Genomic DNA, 26278 nt, shown 5'->3' with positions numbered 1-26278 from the left:
AATCACAGTGATAAACGCATTAAAGAAAAGTAATGGTGACATCTAACAGCAAGTATACCTCAAATCTAGCACCACTGTCCACAGAAGCAAAATACTTTGCATACAGAAACAAAGATTTCTTTAATCAACAACCATTTTCTTCAGGACGTATCATTCTAATCTCAAAACCCAATTACGCTACACCACAATTCTTGACATACTTGACAGCAGATTTGCCATGACAAGCCTAACATGAATGATAATTGTCATTTACCATGCTCTAAAGGGATTAAGCAGGCAACTCTTTTCCTTTAGGTAGAAGAAATTAACATACAAACCATTGACCATCACAGCTACTGTTAAAGAGAAAAGAGATCATGGTACCTCTCCACTCATTTAATTAGGCTTGGAGTAGTACTATTCCTTAAAACAATGGAATAGTATATCAGCTAAGCAGACACAGAAAGAATAAAACATCAGATTGCTAATATTTTATTTTATCTTTTTAATATACATAACCAGTTACTGAAAACCAGTGGCCCAGTGGACTCTTAAGATAAAGAATGCCTAATAACATGAATTAGTTAAGTACGAGGGAAGAAAGAGATTAACAAGATTGAAATAAAACAAAAAATTACTTGAAAAAATATTATTTCAGTCCCTCCAGTCCTGTCTTAAGCTGTAATGATCTAGTATCTATGGTGCTGAGGTTTACTGTTAATTATATTTTATTAATAAGTACAAGCCAAAATATCTGCAACCAATTATAGAATGTTGTTTAACTGTATTAATAATCTTGTCATCAACCATCCCAAAAGTTACATGAGGCACACTGCAGCATTTTCTGTGGTTCCTAAGGCTTCAGTGACACCTGCTGGTAGGACACAGCTAGCAAACCCTAGTAAATAAATACTGCTCTGCATCTGGGTTGCTGGAATTCATCAGATGACACAAAACCCTGCCACGCTGATCTTGGTAGCATGCTGGGGATAATAACTGAACTCAAAACAAAATGAATCCCCCTCCTGAGCCGGTGTATCAGATCTCACTAGCAAACAGGCTTCCCCAGAATGTGCACTCACAGTCTAGAGGCTATAAACTCATCCTAACCAGATGTGTTACTTTCTTTTCTGATAGAGTGCAGCTCAGAGCTTCACCCCCAACCCCCCCGATCCGGTCCATCCACTGCGACTGAGCTTGATGAACTGGGAAGACTGCAGTGCAAATCAGTAATCTGTCACTATTCTTTTCAAGCACAAAGCTGAACACTAGAATTCTTCTAGGATTGTTCTGAAAGTCAGAATTACTCTCAAATTTGTCTTCACAGAATAGGAGTATTTCTGTGCATACATATATCTGCTGCTGAACAATCGGCTCTGATGCCTGTGCAAGCCACCAGGCAGCAGCCTCCGTTTCCAGCCTAGCACATCAACTCTAAATCACAAAGCAGTGAACTCCGACTTAGTTCAAAACCAAAAGGAAAGATCTTAGGAAAGATGCGAGCCTGTAAAGCACAATTTCACAATGACACTGGATTTTTGCAACACAAGAATATTTAATAAGTTAATGAAAAACACTGAAGTGCTTAAAACAGTATCTGTGTTTGCTTTTAATCAGTCTCAGCTAAGGATATGGACTGCTCGTTCAAATTTATCTCTTAGGTTAAAAATGTCATCAGCATGCACAGGCATTTCCAAGTAGAACTACGAATTTACTAATGGCAAACAAAGCAGTGTAAGGCAGATGCACAAAGGAAAATCCATACCAATGCAGGTAGTTGATGGAATAGCTCCAGTGATCCTCAATATGCCAGCAAAACGAGGAGAAGCACATCCCCACATACAGCCAAGGTACCTTCATCCCAGAGATATCTGCATTGATGTGAGCAAGGACCGATTGTTCTAGAATTGGCATGTTATTCAAGTTCCAACCAGAAAGTGCGTAGTCCTGCCAAAAAAAAAAAAAAAGGAGAAAATTCTGAACAAGTCAGAAGAACATAAGGACATCAACTACAGAAAAGGAAAGCCCAAAGAAAGAGATCAGATCAGTCTACCCATTTCTATACTAGATAGCGGGTAATTTTCTGCAGCAATGAATCATCTTAACTAGGAACTAATTCCTTGAATACCTTTGTGAGCAATTAAACAGAGTAAAATTTAAGGCCAGTCCTACTATTTCAATATACTTAACCCATCTTCTTTGCATCAAGGCTTTTGTACTTCGGCTTTGATTTCGTTTTTCCTCTTAGGTTTATAGGTTTCATGTGTTTGTATTGGAAAAAAATATCAGCAACACTAAAGTCTTCAATAAAATTGGATAAGTTAAGATTGTAAACAATGCAGTGAATGCTATGTTACTATTTCAACTTTAAGACCTGCTTTACTTGAGTGCATTTTCTTGATCTTTTTAATATATTACTTCAGAAAGCTTTCTCAGGAAATTCTTACACACTTATTTCTGAGAAGTCAACATCACCAGTTAAGCAATTCCGCCTTTAACTTTCAAGTATACACAATTTGTACAAAAGATGAGAGTCCAAACAGATTGCCTTAAAAGCTCATTACTGTGCTTTAACTTTAGTCTACGCTCCAATTTAAAAAAGGTGTTAGCACAGACTCAGTCATTTTAGTCATATCCCACAGCTGCTATAAGGACTGGTGGCACGCTCAGCTCAGCCACATGCTCCTGCTGTTTCCTTTGTTATGACACTATAAAGACAATACAGAGAGTCAAGATGGCTTAAGTGATCTGGCAAGAAATTATTTTTATTTTTTTTCTGAATACTGCTTTTATACAAGCAGGTCAACAAGCAGTTCTAACTCTCTTAGCAGCTACACAATCCCTACATAGCCAAGTACAGGTAGGAAGGTGCAGGTATGTGTGGAAGCCAATAGTGAGCAAGATTACCTCTTCCAGTGAGCAGTATAAATTGATCTAGCACTGCGTAATCACAAAATCACACCTTTAGTCTCATCTCCTTTGAATTTAAGCTAATAAGCAGCCAGAAAATTTATATCTTACAGCAAGGTCTGAGGGAAAATACGTAATACACTTACCAGATGTTCTTTATAAAATTTTCTGTAACAGGATGCTGTATCTACGTATTTTCATTCTTACAGTATACAGTGAAAGAAACAAGCTAAATCAAATTAGTCTGTTTTACCTATTATGAACCTCCTAAGGAGGTTAGAATCATGTTTCTGTAGCTATCTCCGTAACAAAAAGGTTTGGAACAAGAAAGAAAAAAGTCATAACCATCTCCTCATGCTCAGACATTCTCTAAACTTGCACATCTTTGCCTGCTTAGATTAAGCGATACAAAACAGATGTGACAAATCTTGACAAACAGCTTTGCTATCAGCAACTACATCTGTAAAATACCCTAAAATATCAGATTAATGCTCTGCTCAAAAGGAATATTAAGTGCATGCAAAAGCCTTAAACAATTTCTTCATAAAAAAGAAAAGTCAATGTTGATTTCTGACCCAAATTCTCAATGGGAAATTTTATGCAGAGTTAAGAATGGGGTCAATTTGCATTCCCTGTTCCTTACCTCCTCCTCTGGCATCAGCTTTCGTCGGCCATCTTTTACTGGGAAGCCACTTCCAAAGTCCTTGGATGAGATATCAGCCCCATATTCCACAATGACATCTTCTTCTATGCTGCTCACCAATCGCCAGAACTCTTTTTCTACAAGCTCAGTGGGAACCATCTGAAAGCAAAAAAGATGTTAGGCTACGTGCAGATAAGATCCAACATAAAAGTTAGCATTCAAGCAATAAATCATTACTAATCCCCCACGAATTTTCAAACACCAATGCCACGCACTCTCTCACCTCCGTCTCAAAGACATACAGTATGGTTTGTATTCCTTAATAGTGGCAGCAGTGAAGCAGGATGCCACATCACAGAGGACAGAATGAACAAAGAAGAAGATGGGGTTACCAGTAGTACAGCTAAAAAGAAGGGGAATAGAGACCGCCAGCAGAAGCCAAGCAGCAAACAGAATGAACAGCACATACAGTCCAAACTATTTCAGAGGATAATAACCAGAACTTCTGAGTAATAGTAAGGAAATTCAGATAAAGAAACGTGTTCAAGAGTATAGTCATCATGTGGCTTATTATAACTCTTACGTATCTATTTATTAAGCTTATTTGTAAAATAAGCTTTGTTCTTTGCTTTGCTCCACATCTCAAAGTTGTACCATAAATTGGAGTCCTTAAAATGTAGGAGCTTTAGCAAGAATGTCCATGAATTACCAAAGAACTCCGAGAGGAGAAGGAGCTTGGTGCTGCGTGCAGTCTACAGGACAGTGGAACTGTGGAAGTGTGCCAAAGCAGAAACTCCAGTTTTAAAAATGCTGCTGAGATGCAGAACAGAAAAAATCCTAATTATCAGACAGACTGTCTGGTGATTTGCCTACAAGGAAAGACTAATAGGGATAAAAACAATAGTTTATCCTCTGAACTAACTAAACCAAGACGAAGCCACAGGAAGGGCAGGAGAAACGTTCCTTTGCCAAACAAGAACAAGATACTTAGTTCAACTAATCAAAAAGGGAACTTTGGCCAATAAGGTATATCCTAGCAAGCAATAAAGCTATTTATCCATCACAGGAAAATGGTGAAACGAAGTTGAAATGAGACCAGATGCCAAAAAGCCAAATCATTTGTTTACTTGTTTGAAGTTCATAATGTCTCTTTAAACAAAGCTAAGATGCTTCAGCAACTATTCGGTATCAGCAGAAACCTCTTTTTTCCCTGCAAGGAATCACAACAAAAGATGAAACTCACATGGACCGGCATATTGAAATAATCAGACTTGAAATTATCAGCCATTTCACCAAAGCTCTGGAGAGTGTATTCCCTGACAGCTTGTTCAAATCCAAAGGCCTCACGGGGTTTGTTGCATTCCTAGGAGACAGAACACAAAAATGTTGTTCCCTGCAGATTACGACAGTTATATTTTCACAGAAAAAAAAAAAAAAAAAAAAAGAAAAAAAGAAAAAAAACTAGGGCCCATCCAAGTCCTTACCAAACACAATAAGCTATCAGTTATGAGTGCTTTTCTCATCTGAGGAATTCCCAATACAACGGAAACAGAACAGAATTAATTGCCTGGAAGCTAATCTAATGCAGTAAACCAAAGTGCTACACACTTCTGCTTTCCTGTCCAAAACTAAGTTTCACCATCTACTGCTGCCAGCCATGGAGTAAGACAGGACACAAGAATTTTAGACAGCCATAAGACATTTCTTAGACACACCAGATGAAAGCATTTGCAAAACAACTACACATGAATAAACCCTGCCAGTGCTTCAGTCCTAACAAGTCAGCAAATCAGCTGATTTGGCACCGTGAAAGTATATAGAAAGAAAGAGGAAGAAGGAGATTAAAACAATGCAACACAGCTAACAACAGACATGGTCCAACTGACAGAAAACCTCCAAGTCTTCCACTCTATCCCCATTCATCCCAAGAACAGAAAAAAATACTAGTTCACATTTCAGCTACTCTCCCTAGGCATTTCTAGAGTATCCTTTTCGGCCCCTTTGTATCTGACAAAATGTTTATATATACACAAGACATTTAAACACAAATATGACCTAGAACTATCTTAAAGTCACATGTTTGGTCATAAAGAAACAGGATTAAAAAGGAATTCAAGAAATCAGTAGTTTTTCTACAAGAGGAACGATCTTTAGATTATGCCCAACATCAAATTAGTTCTTAAATGGAGCCTGCAACAGAGACTCTAACATTTGTAAACGTCAAACAATGTTGACCTGAAAACACATAAAGAGCCCTTACCCTGTTCTTCCTAGCTTCTGTTCCTGCTGTCAACATTAAGCATCTGTGTACAATTAACATTTTAAAACTGAGGCAAAAAGCACTACTGAACACTTTAAACATCTTTCTGCTACTATTTGTTTACTCTCCATTACACAATACAGCAATGTTTTTCCCCTTTTCCCTTTTACTTCCAATGTATTTCCAGAATTTAAGTACTTTCTGTGTCATGGCCTAGTAACAACTTATTTTGGACCTCAACTTTGTCCCTACATATGTATTTTCCCTTGGGAACAATGTCTCCTTGTTTTTACTAGGGGTACCAAAATTTCTTGTGAGTCCCACATTCTTGAACCACTGCAGCCACTTTATTCAGTACTGTATTCTTTAAGAATCCAATGTAGAGGTAATTTAGAGTTTGCTAATACTTCCTTATTGCTATTGCTGTCTCTTAAAGGAAAAACAAATAAGCAGCTTAATCCACTGTGTAAGTGGTAGCCCAAAGGGTTAGTTCTGTCTTTTTCCCTTGCCTGTAACTATATATTTCCACCTCTCTCACAACACCTTTACCTGAGTTCATCTGAAAATCTAATACTGGCGAAGGGTTAGACAGCAGCAAGCTGATCCACCTCATTATGTGGCTGCACAACTATTCATACATCACCATCAAGAAAACAGCAGAAACCCACAGCAGGAAGACTGTTGGGGATGTGGGGGAAAAAAGGGCATATATGCAGGTGTGTGCCACTTCCCCTTCTGGAAAAAACAGCTTAAGAACTTAAAACCACTCACAAAATTGCAGATTGTAGAAACAATAAGCTTTTTCCTTTTGAATTCTACATCTACCAATTTCTTGAGCCTGCAAAATTTGTTTTTGTAAGACAAATACCAAGCAAATCAAATGATGTTCACTGCCTTAGGCATTCATCAGTCATCTCTTGGTCTCTGGTAGCTTTTCTTTTTTTCAACAATGAAATTCAACTAGCTTTCACTTTTGGGGCCTCAACAGTTCATTTTTCAGTTTAAACCACACCTAAAATAGCTACAAGTTTTTAAATTGTCTCTTTTTTGCTTTCTGCTACAGGCTATTCTGAACAATGCCATAGCTTTCTAATAAGCAAAGCTCCCTGTTATGCCCAAATTGCATACTTTGATTACTTCATAGTTTACAAATGTCGTTCGTTATGCAGAAACAGTTATCACAATCCTACTTCAAACCCTAATTTCCCACTATGAGCTTATCAAATTGAGTTTCAGTTCTTAACATACAAAGGCTGAAGTTTAGCCATCACTTCACATGGCTGCACAATAAACCAAGGTCATGGCCAAGCTCTAGAAGGAACATTTCTCTCTCCTTAATGACTCATCAATCAAGAACAGCTGGAGATTCACAGCTCATCTTGTCAATATTCCAAACAAAACTACTGAGCTGAACTGTTGTTCTTCTGATCTTTCCAGGAATACAAGTATACATTTAAAGCTGTAGTAGTTCTTTAACTGTACCTCAGCAACACACTTGGGACACCTCCAGTCACCTTTGGGTACATCAGGTAAAGGAGGAATCAAGCAAAAAGTATGATAGCTGTCATCACATCCATCACACAGTAGCAGTTTGTCCTCATTATTTCCTCTGCCACAGAATAAGCAAACATATAGATCAACCTGTGGAGTAAAAAAAAACCAAAAATAAAAAGAAGAAATAGTGGTAGTTACAATAAAGCTTTCCTCATTCAGAACCCACCTGCCTTAAACCAAGGAACAGAGGATGTAATCCTGAAGTCCGATATATGAACATTAACACGGTCTCTTCTGGTTTTTGAGAAGCACTGATAACAAATGATTATGCTTCAAAGCAGCAATAGATGGGAGACAGCGGGACTTTGGGTACTGAAAAGTAACTATCCAGTTCTGTTGAGCAATTGTTTTCTATATAACTCAAAAGCAGCATCTCATTTACATAATTCTAAGGCAAAACAGTAGGTTACAATTTTTAGAACTTCATGCTCTCCCCTTTTATGGGCCTCTCTCATGGAAAAAAAAAAAAAATCAAACTAAATCCCTACAAAGAGTGCGTGGCTGAGGAATACCTCCAAAAACTATTCCAGTAACATACATGCCACCACTTGCAACAGCACAGTGATTATTTTTGCAATAGAAAAGAAGAGGTAACAAAACTCACAGGCCTCCAGATTCTAATCTAAAAATCCAAAGGGAAGGGAAGGAAATGGCATTGTAAAGGTACTAACCCCTCCTCTCATTTTCTCCAAAATAAAGGATAAAGACTGCAAATGTTAAGACATAAGTATTGATCTCAATACAACTTTTGCAGGTGTTTGTCAAAGATAATCTCTCAACAAGAACAACACTGGGAAGTTCTCTCAGAGAACAAAGAAAACTGTATCAACAGGTTTCAAATTTTCTTTGCTGTTGCTTCCTGTATTATCCAAAGGACTTAATACTATAAACATTTAATATAGTACTGGAGATTTTAACATAACCTAAATGAAGAAACTGTAATACTTCATAACAGTTAAAAAAAGATTCTTAAGTATAAATGTTTAATAACAATGCGAACTTCACAAATAACACTTGCTGCAAATCCTGGTACTACACCCGTCCGTCACTGGGCAACACAGGCTACATGTATTTCCTCCACACAGCTCAAAATAACACCAGAAATGGTGGGGTTGTTCTTTGGAGGTCTGTTATATTCATCAAGATGTCAAGAAAACGTGCATTTCAGCTGATTAGGTTCACACAGTTGTGTTAAATATTTGATGTCAGCCCCATCTCAATTACAGGAGCCTAGGTAAGTAGTCAGGTATAGCTTCCTAGCTATGCAAGAACATACTTAAGTAGATTGCTCAGGTTTCTTAAGAAACCATTTTTAAAAATCATGTGGTTCTATTACGAGACATATCACTTCCCCATTTTGTAAAAATCAATGCACTCATCCTCATAGATTATCACCTGTCTAGAACACCAAACTAGTTGCTTTTGTTGCAGGTATATAAAAGGGAGGGAGAGGTACCTTAGCAAATATTTCCAGGTTCTCTTCCCAAAACTAACATTAAAATGGCAGGTGTAAGAGGAGACTACTCTATGAAACACATGAGTTAACTATCACTAATAATACTACCTTCTCACCGAATTTATAGTTAAGGTACACAACTTTGTTTACATGAGCCCAACTGATGATTTGTTGAATACAAAGACTGCACTGAAACACGTATTCACAACAAGCAGATCTGATTACATAATAACCACAAATAAGTCTCCTAGGCATTTAAGAGAATGCAGTTAGATGATAAATCACTATGCTTATCAAGGGGAGAGGATAAAATAAAAAGGTTATTTTATTTCAGTTTGCATTTTACAGAAAGAGAAATGAAAGAAGTGTAAACAAAAGTGCTCCACAGTATTTTTCAGACAAAAGTTATATAAAGCTCATATATCACTTGTGCACTTCAAAGTTCCTTAAAGATCTCTCACCCAAGTACGAAAAATATAATGTGGAATCAAATGGTACTTATTAATCACAGAATTTCACAAGCTTATTGTTAGAACAACACAATTCCAAAATAGCAGTTCTGTTGCTACAGTATTTTAATTTTCTCTTATAAACAGAAGTAAAGGGAAAGAATAAACAAATACAGTTTTCTATAAAGAAACGGCGACTAGACAAAGTATTTTTGAACTAAAGCATATTTAAACAAAATGGTCACAACACTTACAGAGCCTGGGAACATCATGTACTCTGGTGCAGTAACATAATTAAAAAAAACATGAAGTCATACAAATTCTAACTCAGCTGCAATGGCAGATGAAGCTTTTAAATATCCAGCTTCTCCCAATTTTTAATTCCCCAGGATGCACTTGCACATATGAAAATACGTATTAAGAGACTTTCAGTTGCCTTGCCTTTCTATGGTTAAAATTAAAAAGAAGCTCTTTTAAGTGTTCTCAGGCAAAGAAAAAGGAACAGCTGAATCATTAGTGAAAAGCCTAATTCATAAGACATTAAAAGCATGTGCCCTCATTCACGGTTGCATACACGTTAAATTATGATATTTAGAAGTAGAAAGTCACGTGCTATGAAAAACATTACAAACAACTACACACTGCTTTTCCATGGCCAAACACCAGTGGTCTAAATATTTCATTTTTCCCCTTGGGGATTTCTCTTGCATGGACTCATAATAATGACTAGTTTGAACTTGGAAAAGACATGAAAGCTAGAATTGCCAAGAAAAAAAAAAAAACAGACTCCTGAAGTACTGGAGCACCTCAAAATATCTTTTAAGAAAGAAACATTGTATTATAATTGTTCTGCAAAGGAAACCTCAAATAGAAAGTGAACTTCTGAAGGCACAGAAGCGTATGGCAAAGGAAGCCCTGAAATCCCTGGTCAGAAACTACCGATATGTTGCAACATTCTTCCTGTCTGATATATCAAAACAGATCCCTAGAGCACAGATTATTTTTCAAAACACTGTTCATTCTTCCCATAACAAGTATCATCTGCTGCAGTATCAATCCATTCATTTATTCGGGTGGGTGGAGTTTACAAAAATAAAAATCTTAACAAATCAATTAATTTCTTGTTAGCAGAAATCACAACAAAGGAATCAAACTTACAAAGTTGACAGAAAGAGTTCCTTTGCGTTGCCTCATCTGCATTCCAAATGCTTCTGATCTGGTTCCCTTGCGTCTTCGTGTCACCTCATCTTGAAGTCAAATAAAAAGAAAAGTTATTAACATCACATTGAGATAGACTTAGCTTGCAAAAACAATGCAGATATTCAGCCTGGTACCCTGCCTTTCATATCAGAAACTACCTGACAGCCCAAGGAAAGCAAAAATGCCTTGTTTTACTTGGCCAATATAAAATAAATACATATCAGGAAAATATATTTTACTTATCAGGTGATCCCAACTGCCTCAGGAAACAGAGTGAACTATTCTCATAATTTGTATACTTAGCTGGCAGGATCAGTATCAGTATTGTCAAATCCTCTTTTCCCTTCCAGTCACTCTGTTCGTGCAACAGCTGCTTAATTGTTATTGTTGCTATAGAATACATAAAGAGTTGAAGCTACGCCAAGTTGCATGAAGCACCCTGTAAATCTTTCTCATGAATGAAACCCTAGAATACTTAGCTTTCTTTTTGCAGTTATAATGATTCCCTTACTTCTTAATGCTATCTCTAGAGACATTAAGAAAGATTTAACAGCCTCATTACTTTACAAGGCGAGGAGCCCAAGACTTAATTACCCTCTTTATCCTTTGTTCCCAATGTCAATCCCATCATCTTGGGTCCAGCTCCAAAGATCTGCAGCTTCTTTAGTTCAGTATTTCTACTCATTTCTCCTCCCTCTGCCTAAAAATAAAACCAAGACCACATAAGCACAAACCATTAATATTTGCCCTCCAGGTCTCTTCATGTTTTGTTTATATTCCACCCTCCCATAACATCTGTTCATCAAAAGGAAACAGAGGCATGAAAAGACAAGATTTTCTGTTCCTAAAGCAAATGAACAAATGCAAATGGAATAAAAGACAGCATCTTTGTCTCAACTTTCCAAATTGTTTCCCATTTAGTATTAAAATATAAACTACAGAAAGTAGTTACCTATATAGCAATAAGAGAACTAGGTTTGACATTTAGCAAAAAGTAAATAAGGAGAATGCCATAGGAGTGTTTTCCAAAATTACCACAATTCACTCAAGTGCTGGGATGTTAACACATATACTGTTTCAAGATTTTTTTTATCTGCCTCTTTAAGTAGACAGATACACACAACGCTAAGGAGTTCCAACCTGCTTCCTTAAGCTTCGATGCTCCTGGGTTTACTTGTGATGAAACCGTAACTCTGAGATAGCAGCTACTCATGCTGTCCTCACAGCTTCAAAATCAGAGATAAAAAGACCAACTAGATAGCAACTCAATGCCCCTGCCGTTGTTGTTTCCTCAAGTGTTCTCTTGAACTGAATTTCTTCCTGTTTCCTATTACTGACCTGTATCATTTTCCCACACCGTTGCCACTAATGTAACAGCAAGAAGAACCTCCACATTCTGTTTTTATCTGCATATTCTGTTTTTATCGTTTCTAAGCTGATCTAGAAGGCCACTAAACACTCATCATTTGCAATCTTCCTCCTCAAATTCACTCATCTTAAAAGATGTCAGCACATCTAATTTCAATAAGGTTATTTTCAAGTAACTCACTGTTATTTTCCACAGTGTTATAGCCTGATATATCATGCACAAAGAAAGGCCCCTTGGGGTGACAAGTATTCCATTTTTAATCAATAAACTAAAAAAAAGCCACCCGAATTTCAAACTTGGAATACACTTGGAATAAAGCTAAGATGGTAATTTTCCAATTTAGTTATTCAAACTAAATCAGTTGCTTTTCTTGCTTCCAAAACACATTAAAACAAGTACAGCTCCCTAGCCATTATTACATTTTAGTGATATTTAGAGTCCTTGTTTCCACTGAACTCTGTATGCAGTGTGCTAATTGGCATCTTTCCAAACCGATTATTACTGATATTCCAATTTTGCACATTTATGAATTCTATGTTGCTATTAAAATATTTTCACTTTAGATACATGTTACCAACTTTGTGAACCTATTCAGAAAATGCACACTAACCAGCAAATTTCTCTCAAATTTCTCAGGTTTTGGCTCAAAAGCCATAAGTAAACACTGATTTTTTTTATTTTTTTTTCTGCTGTACAGGGAAGCCTACCACCCAGATGGAGATGTATTCCCTTAGTTTCCATTTGAAATTCATTAACAGCCCATCCATTCTCTCAACCACTAAAACGTCACAAAAATCAACCCACAATACACTTCTCAGTATGGTACAATTTTCCATCATTTCAGCAACATTTATGAACACTCTCTACAATTTCTCTCTCCTGCTATTATGACCCACAATAGTTTCCTAAATATACTCAAAAAATAATTTCTTTCATTATTTACTAAATTAAATCATTAATGTGCAGCAACCTCTCTTCAGCTTTACAGGTTTGTTTAAATATGCATTGCCTAAATATATTTTCCTAATTTCATTGCTGAATTTACTTGGACTCCACTCAAACTAAATGGATGCAATCCATTCATGTTCAAGTGGAAAAAGTTACACGGTTTTCAAAAAGAAAATGTTGCATATTGAAAGGGAAATGTCTTTTAAAAGTCAGATTTCTATATAACCTTATGAACATTGTTAGTATATCGGTAGTTTAAGGTGTGAATACCAAAAGCATTCAAAAGCCTCAATGAACAGCCTTTCTTTGGTATCCTTTAAGACTGTATAAAACCACCAAATTCAAAACTGTGAACACATGGAAGCGAAATCTTGCATTTCTTCCCATTTTCTCATTGCTTACAACACAAAACTCTACCACACTTTTGCATTGTTTTTTCCATGTAAGTGAAATTACTTGGTTAAACTGCAATTCTATCCTCAGCTTCTCTTTTCTTGAAGGATACAGACATATTTTTGCTTCTTTTACCTTCTCAGCTGAAAGTACAACCCAAAAGCTTTTCTTGTACACAGGCAAATCAAAACAGCATGATCCAATTACACTGGATTCACACACCACCTTCTGTTGCCTTGCCTTCACCAACTTTGAAACATCAGCATCCCCACCATCCTCAATGTGCAAGACCACAACAGTTGCACCTGAGAATCAAAATATTTATGTGTTCTGGGCATTTGTAAGCATCTCCCAGAGTTCTTTTGTTTAATACAATTATTCCACTGGAAAGAATCATTTCAAATTGATTAAATTATTAATTAATTCTGTTATTGTGCAATCAACCGAATTTGTAAAAGAAATCTGAAATCAGATATACTGCTTAAAATTGGGTTTCATTTTTCAGAAGAATTCTCTGGACCTTAAGTTAATATTCTTTAAAAGGACAACATTTCTTTATCTTTTTGTTCCATCACTGCATTTCTCTACCAGAAATTATCGTGATGTAATCTCATTAGACAAGTCCCTTGTCACTTAAAATACACCCTAACAGATGATCTATGAAGATATATCACAGTCTTTTCTAAGAAATACGTATTCTCCTAAATTTAACCTTTCCTTAAGGATATTCTGTTTTTCTAATCTGAACTAATTCTACTTTTTGTTGTCCATTTCTTTATAAGCCTTTAGTAATTCACTTGCCTTCTGGTTTCTATTTGCGATAGCTTTCTTCAGAAAAAAGGAAGAGAGAATGAAGCATTAAACTTAATTTTCAGCAGAATCTCTCATCATCAAATCATTTTCTTCCTATTCAGAGACTATGAATTCAACTGTCATTTGATTGCAGTATCCAAAGATTCCCAACCCATCTTTCACAAAGGAGAATTCTCACTCTTTGTTTTCTTTAATTTTTCTCTTTCTCCAAAAAGTCAAAAATTTACTCTTCAAAAGCCTGCCAACCCCCTTCTGCTGCTGAGGATCTTTGTTTATTTCAGTAATTTCTGATTACTGTCTTTATACTTTCTTATTCATCACCTGCCCTCAGGTAAGTTATCTGTAGGAAGAGAACACAGAGCATTCTTGGAAATTACTTTTAGCACTTGGAAAAAAAATCTATTGAGATGCGAACATCACTGCAGTTATCTGTGCTCACTGCCCAGATACTGGACTACTCAGCACACTACACACAAATTGTTGTGATGTTTGAGCATGAGCGGGACAATGTTGATTTAGAAGGTTTTTACATTACTTGTATATTACCTATTTTCTGAAGACTATCTAGACAACCTCTGACATAATTGCAGGTATGCACTTCAAACAATAAACAGTCCTGTCTACAATAAGGACGTGCACTGAAATCTGGAACCATTTCTCAGCATTTCCCAGGTATTTACACTACTACCATTTGACGCTACTGAGGACAGATCTGTTTCTAAATACAGTTTCAGAGTCAACTTAAGAGTGATACACCATTTCCAACACAGCCAAAAGAATACTTCTCCTGGCTACGCAAACAAATTGACTTTTCCCTGTATTAAAGAACTCATTTCAGCCATTTTAGTAACTGTAATGCTTAAAAGGCAATGTGGGTACAGGGTTAATAAAAGGTATTTTCATATATTTATTTTTTGCAGATTATTCAAAAGTCATCTCTCGTTTCAACAACGCAGACCCTTTAAATGAAACAAAGCAGCTGTGGTGTGCCATGATAACCACAGAATACTTTTTTCCAACAAGGAGACATGACAAGTATCATTATTCTACTGAGACCAGCAAGAGGAAAGATTGATTCCACAGCCTCTTAATAACATAGTGACACTTCCATACCATGTATGAGAAAAAGATCATACATCACAGCCTAGGATTGCTTGCATGATGCACTGTTACACGGCTACAATAGATAACATCAAGTCAGCGTCAGTAAGCTGAGGAAAGAGACTAAAAAAAAGACAATTTAGTCCAAATCAATCATGACACCAGAAAAAAAGATGGTAGTTTATAAAGGATACTCAGATATCTCAGTGACAAGAAAGATGCAGAAGAGCATTTGAAAAATTATCTTCTCATGCTTAGAATAAGTTTGGAATGGCATCAAGCAAGAAGTTTGCTGCATATAAATCCAGCTTTTGCCCATGTTCCACTGACTGGCCAGCAGGGAGCCACCTGCTGTGAAGAGCCTTAGGATGCTGCCTGCAATAGAAATGTTTGTCAAAAGGTGAAGGCCTGCTTTAAATAGTACAATAGAAGCAATGGAGACATCAGGACAAGCCTTCAAGATTACTTCTAATGATATAGCATTTAAAATGGTGGTGATTCAGTTTGCATCAAGACTTACCAGGGGGAGACTCCCAGACTTTAACATCACCTAGCAGAATACCATAAGTTCCTACAACACCACTAATCCAGAAGAAAAGAAAAAGCTGAGCATCTCCCTACACGTGTATCATTTCTTCAGAAAGAAAAAAAAAAAAAAAGTCTGTCCTTGACAGGATTGTTAGTTAGTCCCAAGTGCAATATTCAAAATTAACAAAGATTTACTTACAAGTATTTCCATTCATGTAACTAGAAGGCTAAAACTACCTGAAAAAGTTTGAAAAAAAATTGTCTAACTTCCCACAAGCAGAAGCTTCAACATCATTTCACAAACGGCTTTTTATCCTTTTAGTCTTCACAGATATATTCACTACAAAGGTATCTAGGCCATCTGTCTATAAACAAAAACTATCTTTTAAAAGTTTTCAGATAAACAGTGCATCTACTAAGCAAACCAGGCCCCAGAGACATCTTCCTCTGGATTTTATTTAAACAAAGACTGCTTCCTGGTGGTGCTGTTGAGCAGGCTCCCACAGCCAGACAAGGGCACTGCCAGCACTGCTGCACTCATGGAAGGCCTAAGCATTCTCTGTCCTTAACAGTCAAACTAACAGGGGTACCTGGGATTTGACACGCCTGGTTCTCTTCAGCACAACGTTCATTCTTGAAGCCTGCTTTGGGGAAGCCTGAGCGTCTGAGCTGAGGTCCTCAGCTTCCACTTTTTCCTTAAGGTCCAAGTTCTGCTTTTGGATGCCCTAAAGGATCAGAGCACAGGACACCAGGATGAATGACCAGACAGGGCTAATCAATTCCATGACCTGTGAATCATTCTGTTTGCTAAGAAACAGGATGAGTGAAATCACACAGCATTACATGTGTCATTTGGACAAGAGGCCAATTAATCCATGCACCCTTCAGACACTGAAAACAAATCTTAAATGCTAGCTTATCAAGAGAGAGACAAAGACATCTTTCTATTTAATCATATTTTGCTCCATTCTCCTTCCCAGTCGGGCTGACCTCAGTCCTAGAAAGACACACTACACAAGGTCACATTACAACTTCTAGCGCTGTTCTGTCTCGGCTAAGTATGAGGGTGGTTCCAGGTTTGTTTACATAGCTAAAGCTTCTCAAAGCACAGACCCTACGTCCTCGTTATATGCAATAACAAGTAACATTCTATGTGCAGTTTGGGTCCTCTCGTCATACTGAAAGAGAAGCATCTCACCATAAGGCTGACCCCAGACTGGAAGAGCTCATAGGGGTACAAGATTCGTTCATAATGAGACTTCAGTAACGACCCTGTGCCTTTTCCTGGCAGGTAGCCAAGCCGACTTGCCACTTTAGACCATTTCTTCTCTTTAGTGACTACTTCAAAGCCTCCTTTGCTGGCAACAATCTGAAATGCATAAATAAAAAAGTTAAGGGTTTTGATCTGCTCTCACCACTTTGCATAAACCAAGAATTGATTAAACCAACCAAATGTTAAAAGGTTCTATTAAAGACTGACAAAATCCTGAATTTAGTTTTTGTTTCCTGAAGGACTAGCACTTTAATAACTGAACACTTACTTTATCTCCATTACTTAATACGTTTAAAAATGACAATTTTCCTTGTAAATATAGATTGCGTACTGTCCTGGACAGGAGGAGTCCCAACAGTTAAGATTTATGATGTGTTGGAAAGAATACAGACCCCAGCAGCAGAACAAACTGAAAAGCTATCTCTCATCAGACTTGTACTCTGATGAAAAACACAAGTCTGGCCAGGAATAAAGTCCTTTCTAACAGACTCCAGGCAGAAAGGGAGCGTTGGAGCTTGGAACTTCAGTTACAGAAAACCTTAACAGAAAAGTCTACCATAAAAAAAAAAAAGGGAGAAACTGTATTTACTTTGCAACTAATTCAGTCCAGTTTTCAGACCTGACTTCAACTGATTTGAGTCCAGTAATCCACATACAGATCTATCACTGCTTACATGGAAATAATATGTACGCAGAATGAAAAATGACAGACCATTTGCCTCCAAACAATGACCAAACCAGCATGAGTTGCTTCCTCACAAACACTGGCTGATTGTAATTTCATTTACATTATTGTAAGACTTAATACCATTTCTACAACAGCATACTTTGCATTACATTTCTTCACACCAGGACCAAAATTCATGCTTTATGTTTCACAGACTGTTAAAAACCTCAAGGCAAAACATAGTTACTGGAATGAAATTTGTGGTTTACTTTTGAAGCTGAGGTAAATTCAAAAGCCTAATTGTGAAAGTGACAAATAAAGCAGGTAATTCTGGTTCCTCCTACAATCAGAGATAGCTAAACTGAGATACAATATATAACACTTTTCTTCACACACACAGCAGAACACTAGAAAAAAAAAACATTTTAAATACAATTCTTCCTAAATTTCAACTTATCTTCCAAATGCCCATGAAAATTTGATTTCTAAAATTATCTATACATAAACAACACCTAGAGAAGTCATCAAGTAACTAAATAAGCTTTAACCTCCATATCTGCAGTGAATTAAAATGTTCCAGCTTATAACAGCGACCCAGATATTTCCCAGTACCACTATGACATTCTGAATATCCCAGCAAACCACCACAGATGTGAAAAGAAAAAAAAAACCAGAATTTATCAGCTTTTTTTCAGCATTTCATCAGCAATTCCTGACCGTTCAAAAGACTACGACTTTTTTCCTTAAAAATAAAGTTTATTCAGATCTTACTTTTTTACTTACCTAAGAGAAAAAAATCTTGACAGGGAAAGGAAATTGATGCTCTAACCTAGAAGCACTAGAACTACCTTATGTTAATTCCTTACCCTTGCAAGAAGAAATCTACCTATGCATATTAGTAATCCATCCTTAGCAGATAGATTTACTTTCAAAGATGTATGTTTACGTCATGTGGAGAATCTCTACTAGGGGAGAGAAACTACATCAATGATTCATTGCAGAATTGCTAGGCAAGGAGCTGAACTGCACAGAAGTACATCACTGCCTTCTCAAAAACCACCTCAAACTCCTGCTGCTCTACCATACCCAGGGCAATCCAAGCAGGGCTGGATCAATGGATAGACTCAATGACCTCAAAGGTCTTCTCCAACCAAAACCATTCTGTGATTCTTTATGTAAAACCAAGAACTATAAAAAGCAAGTGGCCAGCTGACATCAGGATGTTCAAGCTGCATACAAGGTAGTGAAAGATTGTACAGAATCCAACAGATTTAACTGTGCTTGACATCTGCCATTAAATTTAAAATTTCTATTTTGCTACATTTTCCTTTCATCACTCTCTCATTTAATGTCCATATTAACAAGATTAATGTTTTAAAACAAGCCTTCCCTGTTTTTGGCTTTTGGAACTTGAACTGAAAAACAAAGTTCCAGTCAGACCAAGGCCTACAATTGCTTACTCACCTTGCTCAGACCATAGAGATCCAGTATTTTTCTCTCTACTACAGGGATTTTTAAATTGGATCCTTGGAGTTCCCAAAATTTTGCTAACTGATCCAAGAAGTCCAGCTTCACTCTTGTCATTGCCTGCAATCAATAAAGGAAGACAAACGTGTGTGTCCCAAAACAAGCGTGACAATACCTTACAGTCCTGGAAAAAAACATGACAAATTTTTATCGTGTTTACATTTTCGAAGCACAACTTGGCAAGCAAGATATTTCTTAGTTATGTAAAAAAAACCACCTAGAAATAAATACCGATTAAAAAAAAATTTCTTTCAAACAAGAAAACATAAATGCTTTCCTCTCCGCATTCAAGACCCTATAAATCAAACAGTTACCTAACAATTTATTAGTTTGAAACCAATATGCATACTTTAAAAACTCATCATTCCAGGGAGAAACACAAAGGCAATTATTAAAACAAACACTGGGAAGAAAGGGGAGAGTTATGAACAGTTTTTCATATACACCTTAACCTTGCTTAAGGGCCTCCTCCCTTAAGTATTTCTGGAGTACTCAAATCACTTTCCATGAGGAGACCTGCTTACAAGCCAAATAATACATGATGTTTTGGTATATGAACAGAGCAAGGCTTTGAGAAATGTTGTAAAGAAAAGGAAAACCAAGACCAAATAGGACTTACGTTGCTTTCAAGAAAGCTCCCATACATCTTTGAATCATAAAATTAACCAGCTATAATAGGTCTATAAAAAAAGCGTTCATTTGAAGGCTTAAAAAGTATTATCAACACAGCATGAGGTAAGCAGGGGCTTCAGCAAGAGCAGTAAATATTTTAAGAAAAAAAAATCATTGCCTATGGAGCTCTGAAGGCTTGACACTGGCTGCTCTCACCACACAACATGGTACTTGGCATTCATTTGAGACATTTCCAGTTGAACGTGAAAAACTCTTGTGGTTATTTTGGGTAATAAAATAAAAACCAGACTTCTCTCAAAGCCACAGAGAGTTATTTTATATGAACTCTGCCACTGCCAAGTATAAACATTGATGTGGCCTATGGGTTTCTAAAGTCTCCCCTCGACCAGAAACCTGCCAAGATGCAAATCTCAAGTAAGAAGACATACTGCTTTCAATGCAAACATAAAATTATAACAACAATGGAAAAGCTCACCTCCAGTTCATTCAGGCGCTGAATTCGTGGAGTGAAACGAAAACTTTGTACTTCGCAGGCAAATGGAGGCTGCCAGTCCTAAACAGAGACAAAAGATATTTCATTGCTTCAAGGAACTTCTCAGAAAACATAAGACCCTAACAATGTCTGAGCAAAGAAGCTCCCAAAAGTAAATGAGTTCCTTGGTACAAATGGTGACATCATTTTCCAGTTGTATGATATTCTTGTACTTTTAAAATAATGGTCTTCTGCAACATTTTAGTTCAAAGAAAGGGATCACAGAATTAACAACAGAAAAGAAAGTGAGGTTCAAAGCATTTCAATATGCATTACCTCATGCCAAGTTTAAATATCGGAGATACCCCGTAGCTTGCTAGTTTATTTACTTTTTAAGAGTTCCATATATCCCACACACTGCAAAATTCTCACCGTAAGAGTGACAAACTCCAAATAAAGAACATTATTACACACCTAACTTTCTTCATGTTTGTCTACAGTCATTTCAATAAAGATAAGACGACTTCAGAAATCCAATTCTATGACAGAAATGCAACCTTCAAAAGTGACTTTCTCAATACAGTCAGCAGTCGCTTCAACCACAAGTGCCTCCCAGACCCGTCTCTGAAAACTGAGTTACAACATAAAAGCGAGTATAAATCAGTTTTTTAGTACTTCTTCAGAAAGCTTAAATTATAGTAGATTGTCTACCTGGCAGTAAATACAACAGAGTAAGCACAGTCCATTCCAGGTGGACAAGCCACAATAAACGTATATTATTTGCACTGCTGCATCATATAAAAGCCTCAAGCATGACTGTAAAAAATTTACAACTTCTAACAGTGGAAAAGAATAATAAATCAGTAAGGTTAGTATAAAGTGTCTGATTTAGTCCCTGTTGGAGGCTGCAAATCAACCTGACACATGCATCCTGCAAAACCCTGCAACGCAAACAGCTAAGCAATCATGGAGAAAGACAAGTGCGTACAGTGGCTAGGAAAGTTCTAGTTACTCTCAATGATCAGGATCTGGATCAGTTTCTCATGGCCTCTCAACCTAAGCCATTCTGCTTATTTTAGAAAGGGCAGCCCCTTGGAGGTCAAGTTTTCACCATGTCATTAAACCAACTAAACAGATTCCAGCAACCCAGACAGGTCAGAAGGAGAGAAAGGATCATGAAATCCAGCCAGCAACCCGTATCCAAGTTGTTCTCAGTTACACACTCTCTTTTCAGGTTTTTTCCTTTCTCACTCAGTATTTTCAACTCTCCTATCTTACAATCATATTTAAAGTTTAGAGTTACTTTAATAATTAAGTGCTCTAAACACCTTTTGCCAAATTGCCCGATGTTCTCGTCTAAACGTTTAATCTGCTCACAAAGACAAGTCATTATAGAATCACAGAATCTTATAACAGTGTTACAAGGGACCTTAAAGATTATCTAGTTCCAACCCCCTGCCACAGGCAGGGACAAGCTCCTAAACTGCTATGCATAACCACAATTTCCCTGCACAAACAGGCTGGCCGCACTTCTATTAACAGTTTAAAGATTATGTTTATAAACAATGATCCATTAAAAACAAACGTCCTTCCTCCTCCCGGAGCAAACGCCTGATTTCACCTGCCATCCCTTCGCAGTTTCCCCAAGGAGGCCCCATTGGGTTTTTTTTTTAAAGCAAAAAGAGCGTGAAGTCCCGGACACCGCCTGGCACTATTAGCTTCTCATCGGCTGCAAAGCAACCTCTACAAAACTCATCTCTGAGATCAAAGGCCATGCGGGTTCCTCGGTGCCCCGGGGGGAGGCACACGGAACCCCAGGAGAGCACAGGCTGTGCGGGAAGGGGCTCCCGGGTCCCCCCGCTCTACCCCTGCCGCCCCAGGCCGGCTCGCAGCGCCCGGCGCACCCCACGAAGCCCCCGCCCACCCCCGCGGGCGGTACCTTGGGGGGCCGGATCTTGCAGATGCCGGTTTTCTCGGCCAGGCCTCGGATGCGGCCGATGAAGCCGAGCGGGTCGCTGAACTCCTCCCAGCTGGGCTCAAACACGGGGCACTCGGGCGGGGGCACGAACTCGGCGGCGTAGCGCGACCCGCCACCCCCCGCCATGGCCGCAGGGGGCGGGCGCCGCCGGGCGCCGCGACGGGGCAGGGCGGCCGGGGGCGGGGAGGGGACAGCGGCCCCTCAGGGGCGGCGGGCGCGGCCGAGCCGGGGGCCGAAGCGCATCCTCCGGCGGCGGCGACCGAGCGCTACTGTCCCGTCCCCCGGAGCTGCCTCCCTCCCCCCTCTCCGAGCCCCTCCGGCTCGCCTTCCACCTCGCCGGAAGTGACGCGTCAGGCTCGCAGCCCTCTCCGCCGGAAACGAAGTGCGACGTAGCCTTCCAAGCTGAAAAGTAGTCCCTCCGCTACTCTTGTGGCGAGGAGGATCCAGGCGCCGAGGGACCGGACACCTCCCGCTCCCGCCGCTCCCAGAAGCACTCCTGCGGCTGATCCACGAGCGAAACCACTCCTCAGGACACCTTACAGCGCGACGTGGGAGGGAAGGGGGTTAGAGAATGGAGGAGGGGCGAGGAGGGAGGGGCCGGCTCTACTTCCGCCGCGGAGGAATGTGCGCCGAAACCCGAGCCGTTAGCTTCCGGTGCTGAGGGGCCGCTTCGCCCATTGTCTGAGCCGGACGTCAGGAGGAGGCACGGGGAGCCACGCCCCCTTACATTAGGCCACGCCCATCGCGTAATCCCTGTTTGCCCTGAGGCCACGCCCCTTCCCCTTAGGCCACGCCCATCGTGTACTCATGCCTTATACTGAGGCCACGCCCCCTGGGATATTGAGTTTGGTGTTAATGAATGGGCGCTGACGGCAGTCGCCACATATTCCCGCTGGCAGCTCCACCGTTTGGAGGTGTTGGCTGGCAGCCGGCTGAATATGAGCCAGCAGCGTGCCCAGGTGGCCAAGAAGGCCAACGGCATTCTGGCTTGTATCAGAAACAGCGTGGCCAGTGAAGGAAGAAATGATTTCTTATAAGTTGCTAACCTAGTATATACTTGAATATTATGCATAGGTTTTGTGATTTTAGTACTAAAATGTAGGATTAGCTTGAATAATAACTTTTAGCTAGCCTGTGCCTGGATACTTACGCTTAACTAAGGATTTTAACAAGGCTGCAGTTAGAGTGGGAAAGAATGTGGCTGTATCTAATTAAGCCAGAGAACAAGCACTAGTGCAATGATAAGAGGAACCAGCTGGGATCAGATGCAACATTGAAGAGGTGCCCAAGGAGTCAAAGAGCACGCGCAAGGAGAATTGAAAAGTTCAACTGCGAGGAAGCCCTGCTGCCTTCATCCCAAGACCCTGAGGGAGACCCCCAGAGGGCAGAGCGCATACACCAAGGGGAGGAAACTTAAGTACATAAATTCTGGGAGCTGATTATAAAAGACACACCTGTTCCATGAAAAGTGATGGATACATATGCTTTGACTGCATATCACCTTTATGAATTGTGAATGGTAGCAGATGTTGAACCTGTATGCCAGATGTCTTATTGAAGAATACCTTACTTAATAATCAAGTTGGCATTGTCGATTGATTCTGGCTTTTCACATCATCATCAGAAAGACCAGGGAAGTGATTCTGCCCCTGTACTCAGCACTGCTGGGGCTGCACCTCAAATGCGGTGGCATTTGGCTACAAGCAGGACAGTGAGGTGCTGGGGTGTATCCAGAGAAGAGCAATGAAGCTGGAGAAGGGGCTGGAGAACAAGCCTATGAGAGGTGGCTGAGGGAACTGATGTTGTTCAGCCTGGAGAAAAGGAGGCTAAGGGGAGACCTTATCATTGTCTACAAAAACTGAAATTAGGTTGCGGAGAGGTTGGTGTTGGTCTCTTCTCCCAAGTGACAGGTGATAGGATGAGAGGGAATAGCTTCAAGATGCACCACGGGAGGTTCAGATTAGATATCAGGAAAATTTTCTTCACCAAAAGCATTATCAAGCACTGGCACAGGCTGCCCAGGGAGGTGGTTGAGGCACCATCCCTAAAGGTATTTAAAACATAGGTAGATGTAGTGCTTAGAGATATGATAGAGTAGTGGACAGGTACTGTTAGACTTAAAATCATAGAATGACTAGGTTGATCACTCTTAGATCATCAAGTCCAACCATTACTATCAATGATGATGATCTCAAAGGTCTTTTCCAACCTAGTGATTCTATGATTCTATGATCTCTGGCCAGAGCATCCCTTTTGCCGCTTCTGCACTAAGAGCTCAGAAGTAATCAATTGCAAGGTTGTGAAGTCCTCCAAAATCAAATCCCAGCTTCGGTGTTATGCATAGATGCTCTGAAGGGTCTGGAGCACAAGTCTTATGAGCAGCAGCTGAGGGAACTGGGGTCGTTTAGCCTGAAGAACATGAGGCTGCATGGAGACCTTATTGCTCCCTACAACTGCCTGAAAGGTTGTAGTGAGGTGATTGTTGGTCTCTTCTCCCAAGAAACAAGTGATAGGACAAGAGGAAATGGCCTCACATTGCACCAGGGGAGGTTCAGATAGGAAATTAGGAAAAATTTCCTCTTGAGAGGATTGTCAATCATTGGAACAGGCTGCCCAGGGAAGTGGTGGAGTAACCATCCCTATTAGGGGATATTATAGGTATTTAAAAGACCTGCAGGTGTGGTGCTTAGAAACATGGTTCAGTGGTCACTTGCCAGTGTTTACAGTTGGCCTTGATGATCTTAAAAGTCCTTTCCAACCTAAATGATTCTGTGATTCTGTGACTCCACCCCATACAGAATGTTTTATTTCCTAAGTCAGGGCTCACTTGGTACCTCTTTTACTTATCCATTAGAACACGGTCTTCAAAAAAAGAATTGAATAGTTTGAGGGTTTTTTTAACTGGAACCCTGCCTTCACTGTTAACCACACTCCACATGTCACTTTATTCTTCTTACTGTTTATTCCAGCCTCGGTCCTGGTGTACTATTTCAGTCTCAGAAAAGGTTAATTTCCTCCGCCCATTACCACGAGGCTTACAAGATCTGCTTCAGAGAGGCGAATACTTTTATCTGCATCACTGCCAGATGGAAAAGGTGTCGCCCACACTTCCCATACAGGAAACAAATGGCTCCAATGCAATTGGCTAATTTTGACAAAATGTCATAGGTGAGAGCAAACTGGTCTTATAAAACACTGAGAGTTTACCAATGGTTACTGTGTTGTTGCAATGCCTTCTTATATTTTGCAGGGGTTCCCAACATGGATGCCTGATACTTTTACAATTGTAAAAACACGTGGAGTGCAGATGTTTCCTTTCCAGTATTAAGAAACTGTATTTCTACATACTCTTGCCACTTTTTTCCCTTTTATTATTTGGTTGCGTCTCTCTTCAGACGAGCTGTACTAGGCCCTTTTGAGGAAATGTATGTGCATGCATATTCTATTCCCAACAATAGAATCACCAACTTACCCACTTTCCAAAATAAGCAGTGATTTAGCCTAGAAGGATACCTGGAAGCCTGGAATACTAGAAGAAAAAAACTCCATGCTAGGACGCACCTAATACATGCAAAAGCATTGTTTTGAGAACAAGCCCTTTACTGATTTCTTTTCAAACTGTTAAGAGTTTTTTTGAGTTTTGTGTTAATATGTTTGGGCTGGTGGAGGGCTCTGGAAGGCACTGCTGGGAAGGCTGCAGGTTCTCCTAACAGAGTAAAAAAGCTGAAAATCCCAAATAACCTCGAAGGGGGTGTTTTTTAATTGTATCATTGCTGTGAGATACCCCTTTTGAAATAGAATTTTATGCTTTTCTCCATCACCTGTTCCAGTTTAGGGCCTGTTGGACTCTGAAATTCTGTGCCACGCTGGGGCTTGTGTACTCCGTGTCAGCCTTTGTTTTTCTTGCTCATTTGGAATTCTTTATCACTTTTCTGAGAAAAGACTTCAGCCTCAGGTATGATATACTCAGCTGCTTTATGATAAGTGGGGAGAGCAGGCAGTCTAACCAGGGACAATAGCAGCCTTTCTTTTGGTCTTTGCCCAGAAAATGATCCACTGTCCTCTTTTCTCTCTTTATTGAGAAAAATCATAGAATGGTTTAGGTTGGAAGGGACCTTAAAGATC

General features: G+C 39.2%; 1 protein-coding gene across 3 annotated transcripts in view; it reads right to left on the bottom strand.

Annotated features, from left to right (window-relative positions):
• The window catches only part of KDM5A (lysine demethylase 5A), a 56700-nt gene extending 33368 nt beyond the window's left edge, over positions 1–23332 (bottom strand). The window contains exons 1-11 of one of the 3 annotated variants that reach the window (XM_054077041.1): positions 22115–23332; positions 20179–20256; positions 19008–19130; positions 16802–16972; positions 16194–16328; positions 11046–11151; positions 10410–10498; positions 7275–7433; positions 4776–4895; positions 3533–3691; positions 1745–1926 (exon numbers count right to left, since the gene is read on the bottom strand). In XM_054077041.1, the coding sequence (XP_053933016.1) occupies positions 1745–1926; positions 3533–3691; positions 4776–4895; positions 7275–7433; positions 10410–10498; positions 11046–11151; positions 16194–16328; positions 16802–16972; positions 19008–19130; positions 20179–20256; positions 22115–22279 (1487 nt within the window). In that variant the 5' untranslated portion in view covers positions 22280–23332. Of the gene's footprint in view, positions 1–1744; positions 1927–3532; positions 3692–4775; positions 4896–7274; positions 7434–10409; positions 10499–11045; positions 11152–16193; positions 16329–16801; positions 16973–19007; positions 19131–20178; positions 20257–20649; positions 20669–22114 lie in introns of those variants that run through there. The other 2 variants (XM_054077026.1, XM_054077033.1) reach the window with 2 other exon arrangements.
• Positions 23333–26278: the final 2946 nt, after the last annotated feature.

Source organism: Cuculus canorus, chromosome 1, assembly GCF_017976375.1.
Source record: "Cuculus canorus isolate bCucCan1 chromosome 1, bCucCan1.pri, whole genome shotgun sequence".
NCBI lineage: Eukaryota > Metazoa > Chordata > Aves > Cuculiformes > Cuculidae > Cuculus > Cuculus canorus.
The sequence above is the reverse complement of the archived record's forward strand: the minus strand, read 5'-3'. Positions and strand labels throughout refer to the sequence as shown.